Source organism: Atheta coriaria, unplaced genomic scaffold (assembly GCF_025399875.1).
Source record: "Atheta coriaria isolate IRGN ID8LTWV9N9 unplaced genomic scaffold, Caltech_Dcor_3.1 hic_scaffold_2_pilon, whole genome shotgun sequence".
Lineage (NCBI taxonomy): Eukaryota > Metazoa > Arthropoda > Insecta > Coleoptera > Staphylinidae > Dalotia > Dalotia coriaria.
In genome coordinates, this window is record NW_027045444.1 from 387098 (window position 1) to 413880 (window position 26783).

General features: G+C 30.6%; 6 protein-coding genes and 1 long non-coding RNA gene across 16 annotated transcripts in view; 4 read left to right on the forward strand and 3 right to left on the reverse strand.

Moving 5' to 3' along the window:
- Positions 1 to 30: 30 nt before the first annotated feature.
- Positions 31 to 777, reverse strand: LOC135801188 (uncharacterized). Its single transcript, XM_065314579.1, has 3 exons — positions 462 to 777; positions 221 to 399; positions 31 to 152 (listed from the first exon to the last, which is right to left on the reverse strand). Exons 1-3 carry the CDS (start codon positions 639 to 641, stop codon positions 92 to 94), a joined length of 420 nt encoding a protein of 139 aa, XP_065170651.1. The 5' UTR covers positions 642 to 777; the 3' UTR covers positions 31 to 91.
- A 200-nt stretch (positions 778 to 977) lies between these two features.
- LOC135801485 (probable serine/threonine-protein kinase kinX) lies at positions 978 to 3853 on the forward strand. The gene is given in 4 exon segments (XM_065315001.1): positions 978 to 1186; positions 1315 to 1564; positions 1566 to 2184; positions 2187 to 3853. Coding segments are annotated over 4 exon segments (2412 nt in total). The 5' UTR covers positions 978 to 1113; the 3' UTR covers positions 3657 to 3853.
- Positions 3854 to 3988: 135 nt separating this feature from the next.
- On the forward strand, positions 3989 to 6407 carry LOC135801475 (uncharacterized). The gene is made up of 3 exons (XM_065314989.1): positions 3989 to 4306; positions 4925 to 5208; positions 5993 to 6407. Exons 1-3 carry the CDS (start codon positions 4174 to 4176, stop codon positions 6059 to 6061), a joined length of 486 nt encoding a protein of 161 aa, XP_065171061.1. The 5' UTR covers positions 3989 to 4173; the 3' UTR covers positions 6062 to 6407.
- Positions 6408 to 11640: 5233 nt separating this feature from the next.
- Positions 11641 to 15856, forward strand: LOC135801902 (uncharacterized). The gene is made up of 2 exons (XM_065315431.1): positions 11641 to 12000; positions 14864 to 15856. Exon 2 carries the CDS (start codon positions 14870 to 14872, stop codon positions 15530 to 15532), a length of 663 nt encoding a protein of 220 aa, XP_065171503.1. The 5' UTR covers positions 11641 to 12000; positions 14864 to 14869; the 3' UTR covers positions 15533 to 15856.
- Positions 15857 to 22126: 6270 nt separating this feature from the next.
- Positions 22127 to 23714, forward strand: LOC135803363 (uncharacterized). Its single transcript, XM_065316957.1, has 2 exons — positions 22127 to 22218; positions 22284 to 23714. Exons 1-2 carry the CDS (start codon positions 22160 to 22162, stop codon positions 23197 to 23199), a joined length of 975 nt encoding a protein of 324 aa, XP_065173029.1. The 5' UTR covers positions 22127 to 22159; the 3' UTR covers positions 23200 to 23714.
- Positions 23715 to 23791: 77 nt separating this feature from the next.
- On the reverse strand, positions 23792 to 24297 carry LOC135803364 (uncharacterized). Its single transcript, XR_010550787.1, has 2 exons — positions 23952 to 24297; positions 23792 to 23890 (listed from the first exon to the last, which is right to left on the reverse strand). It is a non-coding gene; the product is annotated as an uncharacterized lncRNA (long non-coding RNA).
- An 842-nt stretch (positions 24298 to 25139) lies between these two features.
- The window catches only part of LOC135800759 (potassium voltage-gated channel subfamily H member 6-like), a 56587-nt gene continuing 54943 nt past the window's right edge, over positions 25140 to 26783 (reverse strand). For all 10 annotated transcript variants that reach the window (XM_065314094.1, XM_065314102.1, XM_065314115.1 and 7 more), the window contains one exon: positions 25140 to 26379. In XM_065314094.1, coding sequence (XP_065170166.1) covers positions 26148 to 26379 — 232 coding nt within the window. In that variant the 3' untranslated portion in view covers positions 25140 to 26147. The remainder of the gene's footprint in view (positions 26380 to 26783) is intronic.

The following is a 26783-nucleotide window of genomic DNA, read 5'->3' on the forward strand; positions in this document are numbered from 1 at the left end:
GCGTAACATATATTAAAAATTCTAAGGATATACACACACGGACACAATTTATTAAATTTTTGTAAACTTTACAATAAATTATGAATTTTAATCATTGTTGCTTTGTTCTGTTTGTCAGAAACGACGTACTACTGCATATATCATCTTTACCACTAGAAAAAATAATATATAGTTTAGTTTAAGTTGAATTTAGTTATGAATTGATGTTATTTTAGTTTACCCAACATCCGGGCCGACTTTTTTGTCCATACTCTCGTACAATTCATTGAAATCTTTACTAACTGCATCGAGTAATGCTTCGGAAGATTTTACAAGTTTAGTGTAGTAGTCTTCGGCTTCAATTATGGCTTCGTTGTAACGATCACGAGTTATTACACGTTGTGCCATGCTTTTAGACAACTAAACACGCAAATTTAATAGCGACTTAATTAATTCCGTAAAATAAATATGATTTAACTTACCACATTCATTTTATAAGCCAATCGTTCCATTTCCAGGCCGAGTTCAGCCTTTTCTTCTTCTTGTTTGCGAAGAAGGCGCACGACTTCGTCACGTTGGCGCCTCAGCTCGCAAATATAGTTAACAATCTTGTCATTGTTAAATTTCAACGCGTCCGGACAAAATTGCTCGTTTGTGTGCATGGAAATGATTGATATACGCACAAAAAGAAATGAAGAAAACAAAACCAGTAAAAAACATGAAAAAAACAGAAATTTTCACCGCACTAAAACGTTCATTATATTTGATTCATGATTTTATGACAGTCTATGACATTTACATATGAATTTTGGTAACAAAATTGACAATACAAGTTTTGTTTATAAATTAAAACATAGGTTGGTATAAAATATCATTTCAATTTGATCCAATATCTGTTTTTAATATGTTTAAATCAGTATGTGTCTACCTTTAGAATAAACCAATGTGTATATTAAGTTATCTACAATAAACATTGAGTGTTTGCTAGGTGTATTTTGGGTTGCATTTATTTTAACTGCCTGGTGTTACAACGGTTTTCAACGAAAACACGTGCTCCTTTTAGTAATCGATTGTTGTCGAAAATATATCAACAATTAATGTAAAATTACTTCCAGACCTCAGATTGTTGCTAAGATGTCGATGCTAGCAGAACCGCGCCGTAAAGTGCGATATAATTTGAATCCCAATGGCAACACATGGGCGAATGGTAAAACTTAACCTAACAAAACTTAATTTAACTAAAACCGCTTAAATATTTGATTATTTAATGTTAAAGTCAATGTATTATCCTTCAAAAACAATTTTATAATAATTTTAAATACTTTTCTTCTTTAGATTCAGGCACATTTGGTAAAAAAATGCTTGAAAGAATGGGCTGGTCTTCTGGCAAAGGTCTGGGTGCAAACCTTGATGGAATGACTTCTCACATAAAAGTCAGCTACAAAAGTGATCAACAAGGTGTAGGATTCAAAGACAGAAATGACCAGTGGACTGCACATGAAGACAACTTCAGTGAACTACTCAAAAACCTACAATCAGATGGTCATCAACCTGTTGATATTGAAAGTGTGAATGAATCAGACAATTCCAACTGAAACAACTAGAAAATCATTGGAGTTAAAATCAAAATCATCCAGGGCAAGGGTACACTACAAAAAATTCACCAGAGGCAAAGATTTATCTAGATATTCAAGCAAAGATCTAGCAAATATCTTTGGAAGAAAAACTTTAGAGAAACCAGCTGTCGACAATGAAGAAAAACACAAAGAAGAAGAAAAATCATCAGAAGAAAGTAATGATAGTACAACAGCACAGAAGAGTTTTGGTGTGGAGACATTACAAGGTGGATCAATGGCAGACTACTTCAAAAAGAAGATGAATCAGTTTAAATTTCCATTTGCCAATGGATATAAATCAAAAAGTGAAGATCAAAATGATGATGAAGATGATTTAGATGCAAGGCCATCATTTGGGTTTGGGTTTTCAAGCAATAACAATGTGAATGATGATAAAGATGAAGCAGAACCACAAACAAATGGTTTTGGTTTTGTTGCATCATCACAAACTGACGAAAAGAAAGAAAAGAAACGAAAACGCAAAAATAGTGAAGATGACAATGCTAGTAAGAAGAAAATACAGAAATATGATGGAGAAAGTAATCAAGGATTTGATATTTCATATGAAAATGATGATATTGTTGAAGATAATTCACAGAAGTTAAAATAAAGTCGAAAAAGAGTAAAAAGAACAAAGAAGAAGCTGCAGGAGAAGAAAATGTGGAAGTTGAAGTCAAGAAAATCAAGAAAAAGAAGAAAAAGTCAGATGTAGGATTAGAAAATCCTAATTTTAATGAATCAATTGAAAATGATGCAAAACCATCATCAAATGAAGCAGAAGTTAATCCTTATGAAGTAGTAGTTGAACCAAAACTAAAAAAGAAAAAGAAGAAAAGATCCTTGGTTGAAGAAGGTTTAGAAAATCCAAACTTTAATGAAAGTTTAAATGAAACAATAGATAACCTAGAAACACCAGTGAATCCTTATGAAGTTGTTGTTAAAGACAAAAAGAAGAAGAAAAAGAAAGACAAATCGATTGATGAAGGTATAGAAAACCCTGTTTTTGATGACATTCCCAAAAAGAAGAAGAAAAAATCCAAACCCGAAGAGGAATCATTCACAATTGAAGAAATCGAAGAACAACCATCACCAATCAAGAAGAAAAAGAAGAAAGAAGTTGTGAGTATAGAATCATCTCCAGCTAAACATAAAAAACGCAAAAGTCTCTCTCCTCAAGGTCAGTCCACTGATGTAGAGGTCCCGTGTGACAATCAAATCAATCAATCCTTAGATGTAGTAGTAAGTAGTACTCCCAGTAATAATTTTGGCATCACAGACGATTTGATCCTTAATATATCATCCACCGATCCGAAACCGATCTTACAAACGCCGAAAAGTGCACAAAACCGTCCGAAACGGCGTAAATCCGTGCGTATTGATGAGTCTTTAAATCAAGAACGTATTATACCGAATGTTTTAATACAAAAACAACTAGCGCTGCAAGGTAAAAATATTTTTGATAACGATGCGTTTGATTTGATGTCACAGGATGAGGGATTTTACGAAAAAAGTTTAGAATTAGATAATAAAGGTGGTATTACGAATCCAGGCTTTCGAAACGTTCAGGAAGAAGTCGAAGCCGCACAGAAAAGTTTAGATACTTATCAAGCAGAAGTCGAAAATGATATTAATGATATAAAAGTACAACAATTAGATGAGAATGTAAATAAATACATTGGTACTTCATCTGGTTTAACCAAAAACACCGTTTTACCGAATGGTAATGTAATGTTAGCTTTCAAAGAGTCTAATTTAAGTCAAACATATTATTATGATAGCAAATTATCTAATACAGCCAAAATGGCGTATCGACAGATGGTGAAAGGTGATGTTGAGGTGGAGTTTAACGGAACTAATCTGCATGAGATTCATGGTTATGCAACCAAGAAGACTCTTAAAAAAAGTAAACCGCAAGAGAATGAAGTGAATCAAGTGACTCAGGTTAGCATACCAATGCCAAAAACACATGTGACGGATATGGATATGGTTGAGAAGTTAACGCATAGGTCTAAGGGTAAAAAGAAATTTAAGAGAAAAGGTGGTAAAGGTAATAGTTTATAAATAACTCATGTAAATTAAGTTTGGGTTTTAATTTTAAGAATTATGAGGCATGTGAACTTACATTTGAGGTTAAGTTCCAACTTGTTAGACTAATGCGTGTCATGAATTTGTAAGTTAATTGTTTAACTTAATGTATAACTTATTTAACACGTGAGGATGTTGCGAGTTGAATAAAGTCCAATAATTGTGGTAAGAAACACTTGTAATTAATATTTAAATTGATTTTTTGTAGGTTATGTTATGTTGTGGTTTTATTTGTTAAGTTATGGTATATTGTGTGAAAATGATAAGAGTTCTTTGAACTCCGGTTAATTTTGATAATATTTGACTATCTGCCACCCACGTCAGACGAGATGAACTCTTTTCTCTTGGCGCGGTTGATTTGTGATGAATTCGTCGACATCCGTTATACTTTTTGGCATTTAGCACATCACAATGATTAACACAGAATGATTTAATCATTTCTACTTTAGGATGTGTTGCACTCCTTTTACTCTTCATTACTTGTTCGGCAATCATGGAGGCAACAGTGGGGAAACTCGCCATTATTTTTGTGCTTTGCACTGTTTGTTTTCAAGTATCCATGGCTGATTTTGAAACTGATTTGAAGTATATCAGGATATGTAATAAAACAGCACCGATTTCAATGCGTAAGTAATATTTTTGTATTGCAATAGTATTAATAATATGTTTTTGTTTAAATTCGAAATTATAAAATCAATATTTTGGAGTAGGAAAGTCTTAAAAATAAAATAACAGAGTCAGAAGTCTCCGGGAATTTATAAGATGGATATTTAATGCAGATTTTATTGGTTTTCAGGTTATGTTTGCATTTTTGTTCGTTTGTTTGTATTTAAAGTTTTAAAGGACGATTAATGCTTGTAATTGTATTTAAAGTTTTAAAGGACGATTAATGCTTGTAATTTTGAGGTTATATATTATTTTAGGTTATATTTATAGGTTAGATTATTAATGAGGATATAAATAATTCAAAAATTTAACCTATTAAAGTAATATTGCTTTTTGCAATGATTTTTCATGAATTTAAAAGTAAATATTAGAGCGTGAGATAACTTAAATTTTATCTAAAATTAACTTTTTCCTTTTAAAACGTATTTTGATGTCGAATAACGGTAAGTAGTGAATACATTTAAATTTTATTTACATATTTATTTATTTAAAAATGAACAAAGTAATACTTTTAATATCTTATCATCGCAAAAGCTTTTTATTGATTAAAAACCATTAAAATGTACTATTTTTTAAAGGTATAATGAACGAAGTGCTCATAAGTAAAAAATTGCCGTCGTCCACAGTGGCTTTGGGCAATTTCAAGTGTTTTCTCTATTGCTTGTTTAAACATTATGGGTGGATGGATGAAATCGGTGGTTTTGAATTGAATACGATTCATCACAATTTGGCAGAAACTGGAAGTATTGGTACGAAGGCGATGAACCATATTATGTATGGATGCACAGCTTTAGAAGAGATGAATAAGTGCGAGAGGGCTTTTCAGTTTATTCAATGTTTTTGGGAGAAATCTACTGCAGAAGTAAGTAACCATGTGTTTTTGTTTGTAGGAGAATTTTGAAAAGTCTGCATTTTGGTTTTAATTTGGGACCGACCTGATATTTAAACTGTGTACAGTGTTATACCTTAGTTTTTTTCCTTAAAAGGGATATTTTGTGCTTTAAACACTCGCAATGCACGAAAAACGTTTTTTTGCCTTGTTTTCTAAGAATTAGAATTCTTGCTAATTTGCTAACCTGCGACTGTTCTACGTAACTGCTCAGGCACGACAGAGCCAACCCGCAAATAGTAGTGGGGGAAAGAACATGGCGCAGATATCTGTGCAATCAGTAGGACGGAAACGTGTTATATCCCACTCAATCGTGTACCAAGTCGGAAGGGATTCTAACTTTTTTAAAATAAAAATATTAACCTTAATTTTCATTAAAAATGGTAATAGTAGTTTTGGAAGACAGGATATGTTTAAGAAATGCATGTTAAAAAGCTACTTTTGAAAGTTGTGATTGTTTTTTTGAAGTCAGTTCAATTTCTGTTTATTTTACATCACAACCACAATTTTTACACTACACGTGCTTCAATTTATTACAAATCAATCATAACTTATAGTATTAATAATATTTGACTTTTCTAACATGTTTACTTTTTATATAATCTCCGTATAAATATTTTCTGGATCAAAACTAACAAAATGATTTCAAAATGAATTTATTACAAGCCATTATTTATAAATTTACTACATTTAAAAAAATTAATGACACGTTTTGTAGCGGCACGTTGTGTTTATATTTTATTTTCTCTAATTTTAGGAAAACACTGACGATGATAAGTTTTTCTATGCGCTGGACGAACAGGATCAAAACATGCTCATCAGATAAAGATTGATTACTATTTATTCGCGAAATGCCAAATAATTAATAACATCTTGTTTTTTACGCTAGTTTATTTTATGTGTATCTATATTACCGATTAGACAAACAGATTTACTAATAATACTTTGCGCTGAGTGTGCATGGTCAACTTTTACAATAAACAATCAACAAGTTGTAAAGATACACGCAGACTCCATGAATAATAAACATGGACTTTTTTTGATTTTAAATTATTTATCATAAAAAAATTGTAATTGTAAAATTGGTAATTTTTTTGATGTGCAATTAAGTTATATAATTACGCTAGGTAAAGATATTCGTAATATAAAATAAAGTAATTGCGCAATATTAAGTTTTTACCCTGGAAATGAATTGTACATTGAGTTACAAAGATCGTAACACCGCCATTATTCTATATTCCTATATATTAAGTTTTGCCGGTGACTTTATTTCAGTAAAGAGTAGGTTTATTACCTTTTATTCAAAACAAATAAAAAATGCCAAAAATTCACTTTGAAGCCATCTAGGTTTGAATTATACAACTAAAACTATTTAAATTTATATGTAAAATTTTAACCTTTATTTTTTGCCCTTTTAGATATATTTCTGCAACAAAAAGTAGCGTATTTTATTTTCCAATACCAAAAATATTCCTATACCAAAATTAATCAATATTAGCTGAGTACTTTTTGCGTGAAAGCGTTACAAACATCAAACACAGGCACAGTTAATTAGGACAAAGATATAATATCCAACGCTTAATAAAACTGAATGTGGACCGGTTTTTAATAACAAATGCTCTTAATTTTTATACAATTTATAAATACATACAATTTTTCCCCCAAAAATGGAAATTTTATTATATTACTTTATTTAATTTACGAGTATAATAATATAAAGTGTAATTGAGCACAGCAACGATTAGAGAAAACCTCGAAAGAAATTTGTTTTGGCAACAGTCCAGCAGCATTCGTTTTAACAGATTAATCTATCTTACTCGCTGTTATTTTTGTAATTTTATTTTATATTACTGCAATGAGCAGCGATTACGGTTATCTACACTTTTTCGTACTGGCTTATTGATAACACATTAAGCAACATTCACACAACTCACACAAACATATTTACTTCATTTACAAAAATAGTATCAATCGGAATAAATTACTCATCGTTTGACTTACGGTATAACTACGAAACGCGTGCGTATATTATAATTTTATTCGGTAAATAATGACTAAACCAAAACTAAGATACGAGTATTTATATTATTTGCAAATATATATAAATACATTTCGCCCGCGTAATTTTTAATACAAAAAAGTGCCGTATGTTATTAATGCACTGTTTTTTTGCTTTTTCTAGTTTTTTTTCACGATTTTTATACAAAAAAGTGGTATTTTAAACATGGACGGCCAAGGCCGTGACTAAAGTACTTTAAATATGGTGGAAGTAGAATAAAATAGTGTAAGCAACGACGAGACTAAACTGTGTTAAACACTTGATTGAATAAATACCCGCCACGCTCGCTTTTAATCACTCTCGTGACAAAAACTCCCGTTTAGCCATTTGCCATTGATACATAATATACTATTATGGACTGCGTCACATCCCTTATTATAACTTTCAGTTTATATGTCTAAATTGACAAAGTAATTCTTTTATAAATACTGCGACTTTCTATTGGTCAATTTATTTTTGTCAAATTTTATTTATTTAACTTTTTGAATAATTTTTTTTTTAATATAAAGTATCCTATGTTCTTAGTAATACTCTTAGGAATATGCATACAAAACTTTATGATGATCGGTTAAGTAGTTTCAACGTAAAAGCGTAACAAACAAACAAAGATTTTAATATGTATAAGTTTAAAGGGCTAAAGGATATAAAAGTATATAAATTTATACCTATCAATAATTATATTCATTATTTATATTAGGTATTAATTAGTTAAAAGGTCTTTCAACTGAAAATATCTGTATCAAAATAAAAAAGAAAGAAATAACGGAAGTAAAATAAATATAATAACTGGGCATAAGTAGGAGTTAATTGTATTAACACTCATGTATTGTTAGAAATGAACTTGTAATTGTATGTCTTCTATATTCAAGACAATGAAACACAAAAAGTGACGGAAGAAACATGAAACCTAATGCTGGTTATAGGTTAGTCTATTATAAAAATATGCAGCATTGGCATTTCTTAAACTTTAAAGGACTTTAAACTATTGAGTTTCATGAGAATATGTATTTTAACTGAACTGAACGGGTTCATGCTAATCATAAAACACATTTCTTCAAAAAAGTGCAAAGAAATTGAAATATTGGAAAAGAAAACTGACATATCTGGTTTTGAACACATAAATAATCATGTAAATTCAATGATAGAACCAATTACGATTTAATAAACACTCGAAATTTTCGAGGTTTCTTGTTTTTGAACTTTGTGAACTCCTGAATCCAAAAATATTCAAAAACAAAATTAAAACCAATTAAAATATTAAACTTAAAATGTGGTGCCTTATCAATAAATGAATGATGTAATTTTTAAGTTTAAACGATGAGGGAAGATATAAATTAATTAACGGCCATCAATGCCATTCAAAACTGGAAAGTTTATACAAGTTTATACTTAGTTCAATCTTGCTTGCTTGGTGCCATCGCGATTTTGCAAAGTGAACTTTGTACTCGCAAAAAATAACACGCCATCAGGAAATTACCAGAAATTACAGTTATCGAAAAAAATTGCAACAAAGTTTAAAAATTAAAACATATCGTATCGCTAAAGTGGACTACGAAGTAATTCAGTGATTAATGAATTATAATTGTGGTTTAATAAAAAAATAAAATAATAAAAATAAAAATAAAAATTGTGATGGTGATACTTCATGTAAGAACAGAAAAATAAAATCTTAATTTATATTTGACTTTTAAAGTTTTGATTAATCTCCGATTTTATGAAAATTTTAAAATTAGTTAATTTCCAAAATAGAAGTTTTCAAAAAATTTAAGATTTTTCCGTGTTTTTATGTTTTAACAGCAAAAATTGGCGCAAAGATTTTTTTTTTGTAAATTGTCTTTTTTAAACATATTTTTTATTAAAAATTATAAAAAGTATAAAATTACCAAATGATATTTAACAAACTGTGATTCAATATTTTTCTTTATAATTTCCATTTGTTTATCACTTGAAACGTGCGCTTAATGTATTATGACAAATTTTATATCAATTTAGCTATTTAATTTATCTTAATACCAAAATTGAATTAAATTCAGTCAATTAATAATTAATTTAGCACCAAAATTATTGATATGTGGTACAAAGTTTGATTTGAGATCCAAAATAAAAAGGAAAAAGTCAAAAAATAATAAAAAAAAAAACAATAAAAAAATCAAAAAAAAAAACATGAAAGAAAAACCACTGCTACAACAACTACTTCACAGGGATAAGAATAATTCCATGATTAAAACCAAAACAAAATCTACATAATTAACCAATTTGGTCCATCGCTTCCGTTTCAGTCAACCATAATTTTTTACTTCATCATATCATCGCAGTTAAACGCACTTCATGACAGATAATTACATATACGAGAACATGACTACACGCATGCACTTTCAGGCCTGTCTGCCCGATCCGAGATAGCCCAACAGACCCAGAGTGTTGCCCCGGGTCCAAAGTGCGCGAAGTTTCGGTGATGTACCGCTCACCAGACGAAAAAGCGAGTAAATTTTATGCGTAAGCAAAGTCCGTCTGGCACCAGCCAAGGGCGACGAATTCTTATCATAACTCTCAATACTCTACACTTTCTAGTGCATCTCGTCTCGTGTACATTCCAAAAATGTCGCAATAACTTATTTCGTTTAATAACTTATTTACTTAGAACTCAACACCAGTGAATATAATTTGATGTTGAATGTGTTTGTCGGGTTTCTTATCGCAGTTCCGTTTGGTTATAGTTATGTCTATCATTTATCGATCGGCGTTACACTTTTTATGCGTGGCATGCAATTGCAGCGTGTCGGAATTGAAATGAGGCTGGTAATTGATTTGATTTGTTAATTAAATACATTGTATTGGTATAAAATTTAGAGTAGAAGATAATGAATTGATTTGTGTAATACATTGTGTTTTTATTTGTTGATTTAAGTAAATTGGAGGTGGTTTTTATTCAACTTTGTTTGATTAATTATAGTTTTTAGTTAATAACTCGAAAACTATAATAGATAATAATAAAATTCTTTCAAAAATAGGTTAAGGATTAAATTCTTAATAAATTGCAAAAAAGATTTTTGTGATTGGATTGTTGCAAAAAAAGTTATAAACAAATTAGTTTGCCTCTATCAAAAAAATATAAAAATCGATAATATTTTGTTTATTGCTGCTGATTGAATACATGTATCAGTACTACATTTTAAAATAATATACAGAATTTTATACTAAATACATTTCCAAATAAATCAATTAAATATGTCTATTACTTTTTGAGTTATTAATTAAAACTACTGATGTTGTTTTAACAAAAAATTTAAAAAATGATAAAAATTTATCAAATTTATCTTTTGGTCGAAACATGTTACCACTATAATATTTAAAAATTTAGTTCTGAATTTTATACTGAATACACGCCTGAAAAAATCGATCAAATAAAATTATTAGTTTTTGAGTTATTAATTAAAATTTCTGATATTGCATTAACAAAAAATTATAAAGTTGTTACAAATTTATCAATAACTTTTGATCGAAAAATGTTACCACTATAATATTTAAAAATTATGTTCAGAATTTTACACTGAATACACGCCTGTAAACATCAATCAAATAAGTTTATTAGTTTTTGAGTTATTAATTAAAAATGCTAATGTAGCATTAACAAAAAATACAAAAGTTGTTACAAATTTATCATTAACTTTTGATCCAAACATGTTACCACTATAATATTTCAAAATTATGTTCAGAATTTTATACTGAATACACGCCTGAAAAAATCAATCAAATAAGTTTATTAGTTTTTGAGTTATTAATTATAAATGCTAATGTTGCATTAATAAAAAAATATTAAGTTGTTACAAATTGATCAATAACTTTTGATCAAAATATGTTACCACTACAATATTTTAAAATTATATTCAAAATTTTATAATGAAGACACTCCTAAAAAATCAATCAAATAAGTCTATTACTTTTTGAGTTATTAATAAAAAACGCTGACTCTTTGAGTATTTTTATCGCCGCAGGTAAAAATAACGCTAGCGCGCCTGCGCACAACACAAAACGCTCAATAAGTCTTACCTAATTATTTGTTTACATCGTGCGCATCGCCAAAACTAATCCAACGTATTTATATACATTTTTTTTGTTTTACTTCTGACGTACTAAATATTATAGCAGACGAGCCTCCATGCACGTATTCCTTACCATCAACACGATACAAAAACATCCGCAACACGCTCATTAACACATCGAAACACATTAGCTAAGTGTGTGTGGCTTAAGGCGCATCGAGTCCACAATCCAAGTCCAAATTTGTGTGAGCAGTGACCAGTGACCAGTAATCGCAGGCCGCCGCGTGCAACGCATGCACATCCCGCATGTACTCGCTCAGTATCATTGCGCATCCATCACAATTAACAACAACAAATGTTGGCTGGCACCGCGCGCGCACGCCGATTGCCGATCGCCGATACAAAAAGGGTTGGCAACTTCGCGCCGGCGATCAGTTCGTACGTCGATGCACTCGTGTCATCATCCAGACGGCGCTACTCAAAACATAAAACAACAACGTTTAATTAAATATTAAATATTGAGCAAACAACGACGTAAACTTTAATTACATTAAGTTTTTAATTGATAGTTTGATTTAAATTGAACATTTTTGGAAGTGATTTTGGAGAAGAAATAAAAGGAGCGAGATTATTACTTATACTTATCAACAGAGTCTACTTAAGGTGAATATTTTTATATTTTTTATTTTAATGTAGTTGTTAATGGGAAATATAACATTTTGGTGGTATAAGTCATTAAATTACGATTGATTTGTCATGAATTGATTAAAAAATTGGTTTTTGGTCGGAATTTTTTTGTGTGTCATCAATAGACACTTACATTTTTTGGAATGAATCGTGTTAAATGTTAATTTTATGAATTTAATAAATCCTGTGATTAATTTTATCATTTAATGCTTGTATGATGCAATATAGTTGATGTGTTGTTAACACTCAAAAAGTAGTTGAAAAGTTTTAGTTTTTTATGAATTACTGATAAACTAATTGATGTAAATTAATTATTCTTTTAGTAATCAATACAGTATTATATTCTGTATCAATTTTTGTAACTAATTAATTTCTAGCATTTTTGGTTTAAAAGTTATAAATTATTTTTTGCAAATTTGAAATTTTTTTGTGACAAAAAAACGAAGAAAATTAAATTGTTAATAACTTTTTATGTATTAATTTGATTCATGAGATCTTCAAAAAATTAGATGTAGAATTTAATTGAGAATATTTCTACTAAATAATTTCAATTCTAGCATAAATAATTAAGACATTATTAACAAATTTGTTTGCGATGTATTTATTGGACTCGAGTTTGAAACATGGTTTCTTATACAAATTTATTAATTACACGCGAACCAATTAACTTTAACTAATGCTTGTTTTTAAGATTTATTAAATATTAAATTATAAAACTAACAATATAAATTTTTATTGAAAATAATTTTTAAAAAGTTATGGGCCAATTAAAAATAGTTTCGCAAATGTTTACAATATTGATTTTATTTGTTAATAACTTTTTATTTAATTATGCAAATATATTCAAAATAATCACAATTAATGCAGAATTTAATTCTAAATATATAACATTAAAATTTATAAAAATATCTCCAGTAGTTTTTGTTTAATTCACAAAAAACTACAACAATTCAAATCTTTAACTACGCCTGAAGTAAAGAATTATGTCTACATGAATGAATTATATTTATCACATAAATAATTCGTAAATTCGCGCCGGATTGCATAAACTCTCATAAATGCCCATGATCCGTGACGATAAACCATCGCCATAAAGTTATAGTTAATTCACATTAACTTTCGAGCATTTACAACGTATCAAAGTCAAGTGCAAGTCCAAGTTACACAAGACAAGTCAACTCGTTTTATTCGTTTTGTTCGTTCGCTCGTTTAATTCGCTTTTATTTTTTCGCATGGATACTCAATTTGTTTATATTTATATTAACTCTTATCGCACTTTTACATTGACGCTGAAATTTCGCCGGCTCAGTAACAGTGGTAATCTCGGCACTCAATTCTCAATTTTAGAGTAAGTAGTAATAACAGTAACAAACAGTAACAAGTTAATAAATATTGTTATGATTTGAGTCGTGAACTTGTCACCTCTCAAGATGGATTACGGGCTGGCATTCGTCTCACACGTGAAAATAATGATTTATTTTATTTATTACTATTAGCTTTTGCAAGCAATTTTGTTAGCGCAGATTTTAATTTAAAAAAAAAATTGCCGATTGATTTTTTTTCGTTTTTTCTTGCGTTGAATTAATTTATAGGAAAAAAAGAGTATTAATTTTAATATAAAGTAATGTGAAATGCGAATAATGCACTGTAGCGCCATCTAGAGTTGAATTATATAACTATTCTTCTCATTAAATCTTCATATCAACTTTCAACCCTTATTTTACACCTTTATAGCTATATTTTTGCAGTAAAAGGTAGCCTATTATTTTTTCCTTGGTCCTAAGTGTTTTTATACCAAAATTGATCAAAATTGGTCCAGTAGTTTTTATTTGAAAGCGTCACCAACAAACAAACTTACATTTGCTTTTATAGCATTAGTTACGACATTTATAATTTGGTTTCATCATTGTAGATTAATTATACTGGTTTAAATTCGACCAAAATAATATTTAAATTACATTTGACACTAAAATATTAATTATTAACCTAGACATTAAAATACAATTTTTCTAGTACAATCAAATAAAATAATATTATTTTACATGATTTCTACACTCCGCAACACATAAAAATTAAAATTAATTCTAAAATTCAATATTAATCGCAATACTTTACTGCCTAGGCATTAAAATTCCTCACTAAATTTTATATTATCCAAGAACTCGGCAGATATCCGCAACACAATATTTACAACATTCCTCAACGTCTTTTCTCAGAAATCATTCTTGTAATGATAGGTATTGACAAGATGCATCAATGCAGACTACCTAAAATCGCTTTAAAAGACAAAACAAGTCCATCTGTGACTTGCCAAGGTCATGCAGTGGCTGCGACTGCTGAACCTGTGTTTACCATCATGTTTTGTACACAAGTAATTATAGTATTTTATACTTACTTAAACTATTAAGTACTTACACGTACATCAGGTATTCCTCGTAGACAAGTATCATGCAAATTAAAGCAAAAAAAAAACACAATAAAAAAATCAACCTAATTTAGACATAAAAACGACTTAAACTAAGCTAAAGTTAAATTACAAAATAATTGTTAATTACTTACGGTTATAAGTTTCGACTGTTCTGACGCACTTGATCAACGCAAAAACATTCGAAATTTAAGCCAAAGAAAGAAAAAATCTGCGTACGTACGTAAATCAAGATTAATAACAAATTAGCTCAAACAAAACACTATAAAAAATGAAAATGAAAACGTGGAAAGTAAATTGTATTGACGTCATAATTATTTTGATTTGTTTTTAAACCGGAAATTAAAAAACAACGTAAATTTTAATAAATTTTTTTTTAAAATAAATTTTTAATTAAATTTTGCTTTGTTTCAGAAAAAAATGGCGGTTACAACTACCACAATGACAACGGCAACCACCACAACAAAACTTAACCCCAAAGATGTCTCCACCCAAACAAAAACCTCGAAAAAACTCTCCCGCAGCGCTTCAATCGAACGCATCAAGAAACTCAACACGTATATCTGCTCGCAGAACTACTTCTTCCTACCAGCTCTCATCACCTGGCTGCGTGCTCCTCATGATAAACTCCAAGCGAGCCTGGAACGCTTCATCGCCATCTTGAAATTCATGCTGTTTTCCACATTCCTCCCGCGTCTGGCCATTAAACTCTGCATTTCTGCTGCATTGATGTCCTACAGATCTCTGCACAACTTCCAGAGTAGAATTATACCCACATTCGAGGAGATTTTGAAAAGCACCAAGTTTATTCAATTTGCTGTGTATTTTGCACTCACTGCTGTTGTGCTCCAGCTGGTCACTTGTTTGTATTACTTGTCTGGAGTGATGCAATCCGGTGGGTTTGTGTTTCTTTGCTCCTGTTTGTATCTGATCACACAGATGAACTACAGTTGTCTGCAGTTCTTTCTGAGGGAAAAGGAGACTTTCAGTATGGTTGGTGGAAGGATGGTGCAGGTCCAGAAGCGGCTGAGTAGAAAGGATATTCTTGGCAAGCGGACTATTAGTAATATGAATTTGATTTAGATGTAGAACTCTTTTCAATTTTTTCGGTGGAGATGAAAATTTTGAGGAAGAGTTATTTTATTGAAGTCTGAAATCTTGATTGCCAAGTGACTGATGAGTGATTAATATTATGTACTGTTTTGATTGATATGGAGAAATGTTGAGTGTAATTAATGTAATTAATGTAATTATTTAGCTTTAGTTATTTATGTTTTGTTTCTATTTACTTAATTGTTGTTGTTTGTTGTCTAGTTTTTTAAGAATATTTGTACGAAGAACCACCTCGAATTTTATACAAAAAATGAATGATTGAAGAAGCAATAAAGTTGAAAATCTTTAAAATGATTTGATTTTTTGTTTATCACTAACTAAATGATTATTAGGCTCCAAAACAAGGAAGGTTAACTCAAAGATTATATTCTAACTAGCTTTTGCCCGCAATTTTGTCCCGGGAGGGTTTAATAAAACTGTAAGTCGTTTTTATTCTCTTGTTATTGACATAGTACGAGTATGTGTCAATTCTATCAATAAGGTTCGCAATTTTATTTTAAACAAATTAATTATATAAAGAATTGCTAATAGTGCACTTCAGCGCGCCATCTCGGATTCAACCATTTAACTATAACTATGATTGAATCTCAATGCCAAGTTTTATCCTATAGAAAAAGGCTGTCTTTAGGTTTTCTCGGCAATTATTCAAATTTTTCTCACCGTAAAAACCATTCTTAGACTTTAACAAACATTTAAAAAAAAGAATTAGCCAAATTGGTCTAGGCGTTGTTGAGTTATGCGCTTACCAACAGATTTTGACTTCGTTGGTACTCCTACCTTTCCTCTTTTCGACGTCTTCTTTTCTCTTGACACCATCTAGCTATTTTTATTCGAAATCTAAAGAAATAGTGCATACTCGCGTACTCTGTCGACAAGATACATTACCACAATAGACCGTTTCAAACATGCATAGAGCGCTCCATATGCTTTCAAATATAAACTTTGATAATGACAAAACTTTTTTGTGACATTATCAAGACAAGAAACTGAACGTCAGGTTAAACGAATGGTCTCGGTGTGGGGAACAGAACATTCGCCGGTAGAGGGCGCCACTATTTTATTAGTACTCGTTTGTTTAAATCTTTACGTGGCATTGGACACCGCCGGAAAAAAATTCAAAGAAACACGAAACAATAAATAAATAATAATCACGAAGTATAGAAACACAGGAACGTCATGTTAAACAAATTGTCTCAATCTTGCTATGGACACGAACCAGCGTACGTCGATACGTTATCAAACCATGCGTAGCTAGTGGCAGAAAAGAGGTGAAAGAAAACTATGATTTGTGTTTATAATTGTGTACCACGTGTATCATGAATATTTTTAGTTGAAGATATTTAGCGATATTTTAAAAGTATAGTTTGATATCGTTTGTTTATCATAAAATAAAATAAAACATTGAAAACATGGTGTCGAAAACACCCTGTATCTCAAAAACTATTAGACTTTTTTGTAGTTTCTTATCGTCGGGTTAAAATTTGAAACTCTTTACAAGATGCATACCTATTCACTTTTCTAACCCTTCTGAAAGTGTCCTATTCCTAAAATGCCCTTTAGAAATTGACATTTATCAAAAGAAATGAAAACATGGTGTGAAAAACACTCTGTATCTAGAAACCTACTTGACTTTTTTTGTAGTTTCTTAGCGCCACGAAAACCTCTCTGCAGGATGCATACCTTTTCAATTTTCTAGTCCGTCCGGAAGTGTCCTAAAATGCCTTAAACTTAAAACTTAGCATTTTTCGAAAATATGAAAGCATGGTGTAGAAAACACCCAGGACCAGGCGAACTAATTGACTTTTTTAGAGTTTTGAACCATCACATTAAAGTTCGTAAGTCTCTCTACACGATGCATACCTTTTCAATTTCCTAGCCCTTCCAAAAGTACCCTGAAAAAGCCTTGAAAAATTGGCATTCTTTAAAAAAATTGAAAATATAGTGTGGAAAACACCCTATATCACCAGAATTATTTGACTTTTTGACTCTTTTTTTTTGACTCTACTAGACGCATACCTTTCCAATCTTCTAGCCCTTCCGGAAGTGCGCTAAAACTTCCATTAAAAATTGGCATTTTTCAAGAAAATTGAAAACATGTTGTGAAAGACACCCTGAATCCCGTAAACTAATTGACATTTTTAAAGCTTCCTACCGCCATATTAAAGTATGAGACTTCTTCGACACGACGCATACTATTTCAATCTTCTAGCCCTTCCGAAAGTGCCCTAAAATGCCCTTTAAAAATTGACATTTTTCAAAAAAATTAAAAGCATGGCGTGCAAAACACCCTGTATCTCGCGAACTAATAAAATTTTTTCAAGTTTGTCACACCGATTTTAAAGTTTAAAAGTCTACCTACACAATGCATTTCTTTTCAGTCTTCTAACCCTTTTGGAAGTGCCCTAAAATACCTTTTAAAAATTGGCATTTTTCAAAAAAATTGAAAACATGGTGTGCAAAACACTCTGTATCTCGTGAATTAATTTACTTTTTTGAAATATCTTACCGCCATATTAAAGTTCGGGAGTTTCTCTACACTGTGCATCCCTCTTTAATTTTTCAGCCCATTCGGAAGTGCCCTAAAATGCTTTTTGAAAATTGGCATTTTTCAAAAAAATTAAAAACGTGGTGTGCAAAACACTCTGTATCTTGTGAATTAATTAACTTTTTTTAAATATTTCACCGCCATCTTAAAGTTGGAGAATCTTTCTTCGCGATCCATATATTTTTAACCCCTTAGCTCTTTTAGAAGTGCCCCAAAATGCACTTCAAAAATTGCTATTTTTGTCCCAAAAATTTCATTTTTGTGTCGAATAACAGGGTCGAACTTTTTTGTAAAATTTTTTTTGGTTGAACAACAGGATCGAACTATTTTGTTAACATTTTTTTTCGGGCCAAAAAAACAGGGTCAAATTTTTATCTTAAATTTTGTTTGGTCGAATAACAGAGTCGATCCTTTTTCTTATTTTTTTAGTTGAAACATTAAATTAAAATAAAAATAAAAATTACAAAGTTTTTTTAGTTAATTATACAATTTAAACAACTTTTTACCTAATAGCAGTAAAGAATTTTCCTGTAATCCTCATTAAGTGAAATATGCACTCGCATCGAGACTTAAAAGTCAATTATCTCAGGAATTAATAGAGATAAACAAAAACCAAAAACACCCCGATGTTCAGCATCAAATCCTAGATAAGATAACATTAAAAAAATTTGAAATATAACATGTGTCTAAAAAACTTTCCGCCTCGATTTTCTTGGAAAATAATAATGATAGAAAAGAACTTTCTTCATTTTAGTCATGCCGTGGTAAGGATCTATAAAATGGCAGATTTAGTTTTTCCATTTTCCAAAGTTGACCAAACACCACTCAAAAACATCAAGAGGTTACACTTGACTCTTTTTGGACCCAAAAAATTTTTTTTAAGCTTGAAGAAAATGGAAAACGCTAATCGATTGAGTTTTCCAAGGGGATGAAAGATATCAAGTCAGTTTTCCGAAAAAATCAAAATTTTGCCCTTTTAAGTGCAAAAAACTGTTTCGGAAAAACCTATTTTCCGAAATAATGATGCTATCGGAAAACTGACTTGATATCTTTCATCCCCATGGAAAACTCAATCGATTAGCGTTTTCCATTTCCTTCTAGCTTAAAAAAATTTTTTTGAGTCCAAAAAGAGTCAAGTGTAACCTCTTGATGTTTTTGAGTGGTCTTTGGTCAACTTTGGAAAATGGAAAAACTAAATCTGCCATTTTATAGATCCTCACCACGGCATGAATAAAATGAAGAAAGTTCTTTTCTATCATTATTATTTTCCGAGAAAATCGAGGCGGAAAGTTTTTTAGACACATGTTATATTTCAAATTTTTTTAATGTTATCTTATCTAGGATTTGATGCTGAACATCGGGGTGTTTTTGGTTTTTGTTTATCTCTATTAATTCCTGAGATAATTGACTTTTAAGTCTCGATGCGAGTGCATATTTCACTTAATGAGGATTACAGGAAAATTCTTTACTGCTATTAGGTAAAAAGTTGTTTAAATTGTATAATTAACTAAAAAAACTTTGTAATTTTTATTTTTATTTTAATTTAATGTTTCAACTAAAAAAATAAGAAAAAGGATCGACTCTGTTATTCGACCAAACAAAATTTAAGATAAAAATTTGACCCTGTTTTTTTGGCCCGAAAAAAAATTTTAACAAAAAAGTTCGATCCTGTTGTTCGACCGAAAAAATTTTTACAAAAAAGTTCGACCCTGTTATTCGACACAAAAATGAAATTTTGGGACAAAATAGCAAAATAGCTTCTAAAAGAGCTAAGGGGTTAAAAATATATGGATCGCGAAGAAAGATTCTCGAACTTTAAGATGGCGGTGAAATATTTAAAAAAGTTAATTAATTCACAAGATACAGAGTGTTTTGCACACCACGTTTTAATTTTTTGAAAAATGCCAATTTTCAAAAGGCATTTTGAGGCACTTTCAAAAGGGCTGGAAGATTAAAAAGGGATGCATAGTGTAGAGGAACTCTCGAACTTTAATATGGCGGTGATAAATTTAAAAAAAGTCAATTAATTCCTTAGATACAGAGTGTTTTGCTCACCAAGTTTTAAATTTTTTTGAAAAATGCCAATTTTTAAAGGGCATTTTATGGCACTTCCGGAAGGGCTGGAAGATTGGGAAAATATAAATTGTATAGAGGAACTCTTGAGCTTTAAAATGACGGTGATAAATTCTAAAAAGGTCAATTAGCTCATGAGATACAGAGTGTTTTTCACACCATGTTTTTAATTTTTTTAATAAATGCCAGTTTTTAATGGGAGTTTTACGGCACTTCCGAAAGGGCTGGAAGATTAAGGCAGGATGCATAGTATAGAGAAACTCTCGAACCTTAATTTGGCGGTGAGAAATTCTGAAAAAGTCAATTAATTCATGAGATACAGAGTGTTTTGCACACCAGATTTTAATTTTTTTTCAAAAATGTCAATTTTTAAAGGGCATTTTAAGGCACTTCTGGAAGGGCTGAAAGATTGAGAAGATATGAATTGTGTTGAGGAACTCTTGAATGACGGTGATAAATTCTAAAAAAGTCAATTAGTTCACGAGATACAGAGTGTTTTTCACACCATGTTTTCAATTTTTTTTAAATGCCACTTTTTAATGGGAGTTTTAGGGTAATTTCGGAAGGGCTAGAAGATTGAAATAGTATGCATCGTATAAAAGAACTCTCATACTTTAATATGGCGGTAGGAAACTTTAAAAAAGTCACTTAGTTCACGGAATACAGGGTGTTTTTCACAACATATTTTTAATTTTCTTGAAAAATGCCAATTTTTAATGGATATTTTAGGGCACTTCCCGAAGGGCTAGAAGATTGAAAAGGTATGCATCCTGTACAGAGGCTTTCGAACTGCAACATGGTGATAAGAAACTAGAAAAACGTCAAATAGTTCTCGAAATACAGGGTATTTTCTACATCGTGTTTTCCATTTTTTTGAAACATGTAAATTTTTAAAGGGCATTTTAGGACACTTTTGGAAGGGGAAGAAAATTGAAAAGGTATTAATCCTGTAGAGAAACTTTTCAACTTTAACATGTAGATACGAAATTTCAAAAAAGTCAAATAATTTTCGAGATACATGGTGTTTTTGACACCATGCTTTCAATATTTTTATTTTATGATATATCAACAGATTTTATGTATTCTATAATCCATTACTATGTAGTATGTATGTTAAATTTCATGTGTTCAATTTTATAATAATTACATGGTTGCCTCGCCATTCAATTCTTTGTACGGCTACTAATCAATTGTGCGATTCAATAACATAAGCAAACGATTTCAAACTGTACTCTTAAAATATTTCCGAGATGTCGCTCGAATGTCTGTTTCAACTAAAAATATTCCCACGTGATTATCTCATCGTCGTTGCAATAACATTGGCTATCGTAGCAGAGCTTTTGTCAACTCACGTCCGTTTTATCTCATTTTACGCTTGAAATGCGTCATGCAAAATTTATTTAAAATAATAAAAGTAAAGGATATTCTAATTAATCTATTATTTTAACATAATTTAACTTATTTCATATGATTTGAGCTCTATTACTATCCCTATAGTAATTATCATCAATTTACAGACACTTCATCTTATTTTTACTTTAATTTTATTTTAAATAAATTAATTATATAAAGAATTACTAATAATGCACTTCAGCGCGCCATCTCGGATTCAACTATTTAACTATAACTATGATTGAATTACAATCCGAACTTTTATCCTATAGGAAAGAGCTGTCTTTATGGTTTTCTCGACAATTATTCGAATTTTCTCTCCGTGAAAACCATCCTTGGATTTAAACAAACATTTTAATAAAAGAATTAGCTAATTTGACTTAGGCGTTGTTGAGTTATGCGCTTACCAACAGATTTTGTGATTTATTTTTATATTATAGATATTAACGATTCTAAGAAAATCAATGAACTTAGTCATTTTTCCCTCTTCAATAAAACTCCATGATAACATATCTTAAACTTTTTATCAACTATTTACCTGATAAACGGTGAAACTTGTTTAATCAAACTCAAACTCAAACTCCAAAATGTTTAGTCTAAGGTGTGTTTTGCTAACGCTTAGTGACAATATACCCCATTATTTAAAGTAAGTAATATAACATAACCTTAACTTACTTGTACTTAATTACTAATTACTAATTAATATTAAAGAACCTCAACAACAATGAATCCAAAAATAATTTGGGCATTGATGACGCTTGTGTTGATTGTCAATCACGTGTCTTCTGAACCATACTCCGACACACTTTACATAGACAATGTAAAACGAGTGAATCTATATCCGGACCAGTATAAATCAATCACCACAATCAACATTTCCAGCGATATCATGTTCTTTGTTATTTCATATGACTTCTTTGAGGACTTTTCAAATTTGAAAACTTTATCAGTTAAGGACAACTTATTAAATAAATTGAATATAACCGTAAACAAATTAGAATACCTCGACGTATCGTACAACTCGTTTTCGGATTTTGAAGACATTAACTTTGCACACCTTCCGAATCTAATTAGTATCAATCTGGCGGGAAACACATTCGAAGAAGTAAAATTTTCCGGAGATACTTTACCACATCTGATCAGTTTAAATTTATCTGACAATTCTTATATGGAAATGGTGGATATTAGCTCAGATACTCTGGAAAATCTAAGTCTTACAAACGTAGAACTGACTCATTTGATACTTGATTTGCCTAAATTAAAAGAGTTGGATTTTTGTGAATCATCTGTGCGGAGACTGTATGGAAAGAAATTATTATTGCAAGAGGTATGTTTCGCAAACTCTCAACGAGACTTTCATATTTCATATTTAGATAAACATGGAGAGAAAGATTGGTTTAATTGTGCGTATATTGAATCAGCAGAAGTAAGAAAAGGTATCAAATCAGATAAATTTATTAATTGTAATTTGAGTACATTAAGACATGGGCCTAATGATATTGTTTTAACTCAAGAAGAGTATAGTTTATTGTTTAATACTTTTTTCACTTTAATGGCGTTGATTTTTGTGCTGTTATTGTTAAATTGTATTATTTTGAGGAGAATTATGTTAAAACTGATAAAATAGTGTATTAAGTATCAAGTGGCTAAATGGGGACTTTACTCACGAGATTGATTGAAAGCGAGTGTATAATAAATCGAGTGTATAACAACGTTTAACCACGTGAAGCTTACGATATTTTTTCTACTTTCACTCTAGTTCTACGTTGAGTTTTTTGTATTTCAACTTTTGTATTTTAAATGTAAGGTTATAAATGCCATGTCAATACAAGCAACATCAGCGCCGGCTTTGACGTGTTTGACTTACGTCGCATGGCATTTCATACGGTCTTGTGCTGCTACGTAGGCAAATGCGCAGGCGCAAGCTCCGTCCCGTAGATAATGCCCGTAGATAATGGATATTACTTACGGCTTGACCATCTGTATATAAAATATGACTTTTTGTGTCAAAAAACCGAGGAAAAACTGGTGCTGTATAGGTGGAAATAAAAAAAATTATTTGTAATCTTAAATTTGGTTGCCTACGCAACAAAAATAAAAAAAGATAATCTACCATTCAGGTAATTACCTTGATTGACTTTATGTCCTTGACTTATTTGTTTTCTCTCTTTAAATTAATCTAAAATAGGTATTTATTTATTGCGCAAAATTGATAAGACTTGTTTAAGTGTTATTTATTTATTGCAAAGTTTTAGATTAGTCTCTAAAGAATTAAAGGACTAATTAAAACCATGTGACCTGACATCCTAATCAACATCCTAGATAAAAAAAATACAAATCACAAAATTAAAAACAACTCGAATTTTATGTCTACATTACCATTTTGTGGAGCTGCCGCGGTGCAAACACATTTGTCTCCTAGAGAATTGTTGTAGTCGTAGACATTTTCACCGGAGGCGCTCTTGCGATAGTAATAGCCAGGATAATATGCGGAGCCATAACTAGGGTACATGTACCCCTGAGCAATGGTGATCATGGCCAGGAAAAAAGCAAAAATTGCAAACTTCATGTTGATGGTTGGTGCTGTGGTTGTTTGTTTTTGGCAAAACTATGGAGAGTGGTTTATGTGATACAGTATTTATACCGAAAAATCGCTTGGATGGAAAATGATTTAATACCTTAAGTTATGTTCGTAGGTGTTTTTCGATTATATTTATAGAATATATAATCAGCGAAGCATGAGAAATAAAAATTATTTATTGATATGATTGATGTTATTACCCTATTAGGGATTTTGTGATTTTTAAACGATGTAAAACATAATGATATGAATGTTTTACATTTTTATATCTATGACCATATACAAGGTTTATAACCGTGATATGACTTTGGTGTTTTCTGATTTTTTGAATTAAAATATTATAAATATTTCCAACCATAAAATGTGTTAAATAAAGGATAAAAATTGTTATAGATATTCCATCACTAGTATAGATAAATGATTGAATCAGAGATGGCGCTCAAATGTATCCTTAGCATTTTTCATTTCTTTATAATATAAAAATAACTCGCAAAATGTGTTTGTAAGCGCATAACTCAACAACGCCTAAACCAATTTGGCTAATTCTTTTTTTAAAATGTTTGTTTAAGTCCAAAGATGGTTTTTACGGTGAGAAAAATTTGAATAATTGCCGGGAAAGCTCTAAAACAGCACTTTTCTATAGGATAAAAGTTGGCATTGAAATTCAATCATAGGTATAGTTAAATAGTTGAATCCGAGATGGCGCGCTAAAGTGCATTATTAGCAATTCTTTATATAATTAACTTCTTTAAAATAAAATAGCGAATCTTATTGATAGAATTGACACATACTATGTCTAGAACAAGAGAGTAAAAATGAATTACATTTTTATTAAACACTACCGGGACGAAGTCGGGGGAAAAACTAATATTGAATATTTTTTGTATTTATGTAGTACCTAACAGGAAAACTGTTTGAGGAATTAGTTCTTTTAGTTTTTTGTAATTTTAATTTTTCTTAGATTAAAATTAAACAACGAAAACATATCAATTGTAATCATGGTATCACTTTTATTGCGCCTCATCATCCTGAATCAAGCTTAACAGTTCTCATTTGCTTTATTAATAATATTTGTTTCTGGTATCGTTTTGGTATTTCGTTATTAATAATAATATAATATTACAATATATAATATATATATAATAAATATTTATAAATCCGTGTCAACCACCTCGCAACGAATCACAACGAATAAAAACCGAACACAGCTCGTCAAAGAGTCGTCAACGAATCAACTAATCTCTCTTAAAACCTACAACTTAAACACCTAAACTATTATCGCTACAATCGAATATTATCGAAATAATCTCCAGGGTGTATTTATAAACAAACCTTGAATTCAATGTCAACAATGTCGTCGTAGTCGTACTCGTAATGAAAGTGAAAGCTCTTAGTAATTATTAGTGTCAAAAGTGTTTTTCTTAATGTTGTCTTCTTAACGCTAGGGAAACGAAAACGAAGAAATTGCGTGCACCACAGGCGAAAAAGATTTTTTTTTCAATGCTCAAGTGAAACAACATTCTGTGCAGCAATCGAACAACTGAAGTATGTATTCGTAAGTCAAAGAATCTCAGTGTGAATTATTCCTCATATTGTTCAGCTTAATCGTTTAAGTAAATTGCCTTTGATATGCGCGTTTAATTTAAGTCTCATCGAAGGGTCCACGATTCGCAAAATTGATTCTTCTAAACTCATTCGTTACTAACTCAACAAATTCTCAACAACTTTACAAAATAAACAGGCGGACGTTTTAACAATATTTTCTTTTTTCGTTTTTTTCTCAAGTTTTTTTAATTTCTAAGTGAAAAAGCTTTTATCGTTAAGTTTTTTTTCTTCTTGTCTTCTTTTTGGTTTGATTTGCAAAGCTTTTGACTGCTGTCAAAGGCTAAATATCAATGTATACGCATAAGTTTTTCTTCAGCTATGTTTTTACAAGTTTATATTTATATGCGATTTATGCGGGCATTCAGAATACTGAATTGTTGTTGTTTTGGTTACGCGTCGGGGGCGTCGGGCGGCGTTGAGACGCCGACAAGGTCGAGCTCGTCGAGCGATTCGAGCTTGGCGATCGGCGCGGTTTTCTCTTCTTCGGCGGGCGGCGGCAGCGACACGGCGGTTGGTGCGAGCGGTGGCGGCGGTGGCTTGTCGCGGAATTGTGTCTCCGTCCATCCGGACGTCTCGGATGAGGCACGCTCGATGTCGAATGCTCTATTAAACGATGCAAATCTGCAAGAATTGCCACAAAAATGAAGTTTAAGTTTTAATGCAAATATTATTGTTAATTATTATTATATTTTAAAAAACTAAAATTTCGTAAGATGTAGAATTTATTCATGATTCTATTGGTTTTTGAATTATTTGTGTATCGTTATTCGTTTAATTGTTATTAATAAAAAACCAAAAAAGGACTAAAAATATTAAAAATTTGTTTTTGACTTTATCGCCATTTTATTTATAGAAAACGATTGGTAACCTAATGTTACCATACATAGAATTATTCACAATTTTATCCTTTACTAATTAATATAATTTACATAACAGTTACCACAAAATTGCAAAAGTTATTAACAAATAACTAAAATATGTTTTTTTACTTAACGAAAACACAATTCCTCAAAAACTTTTAACTT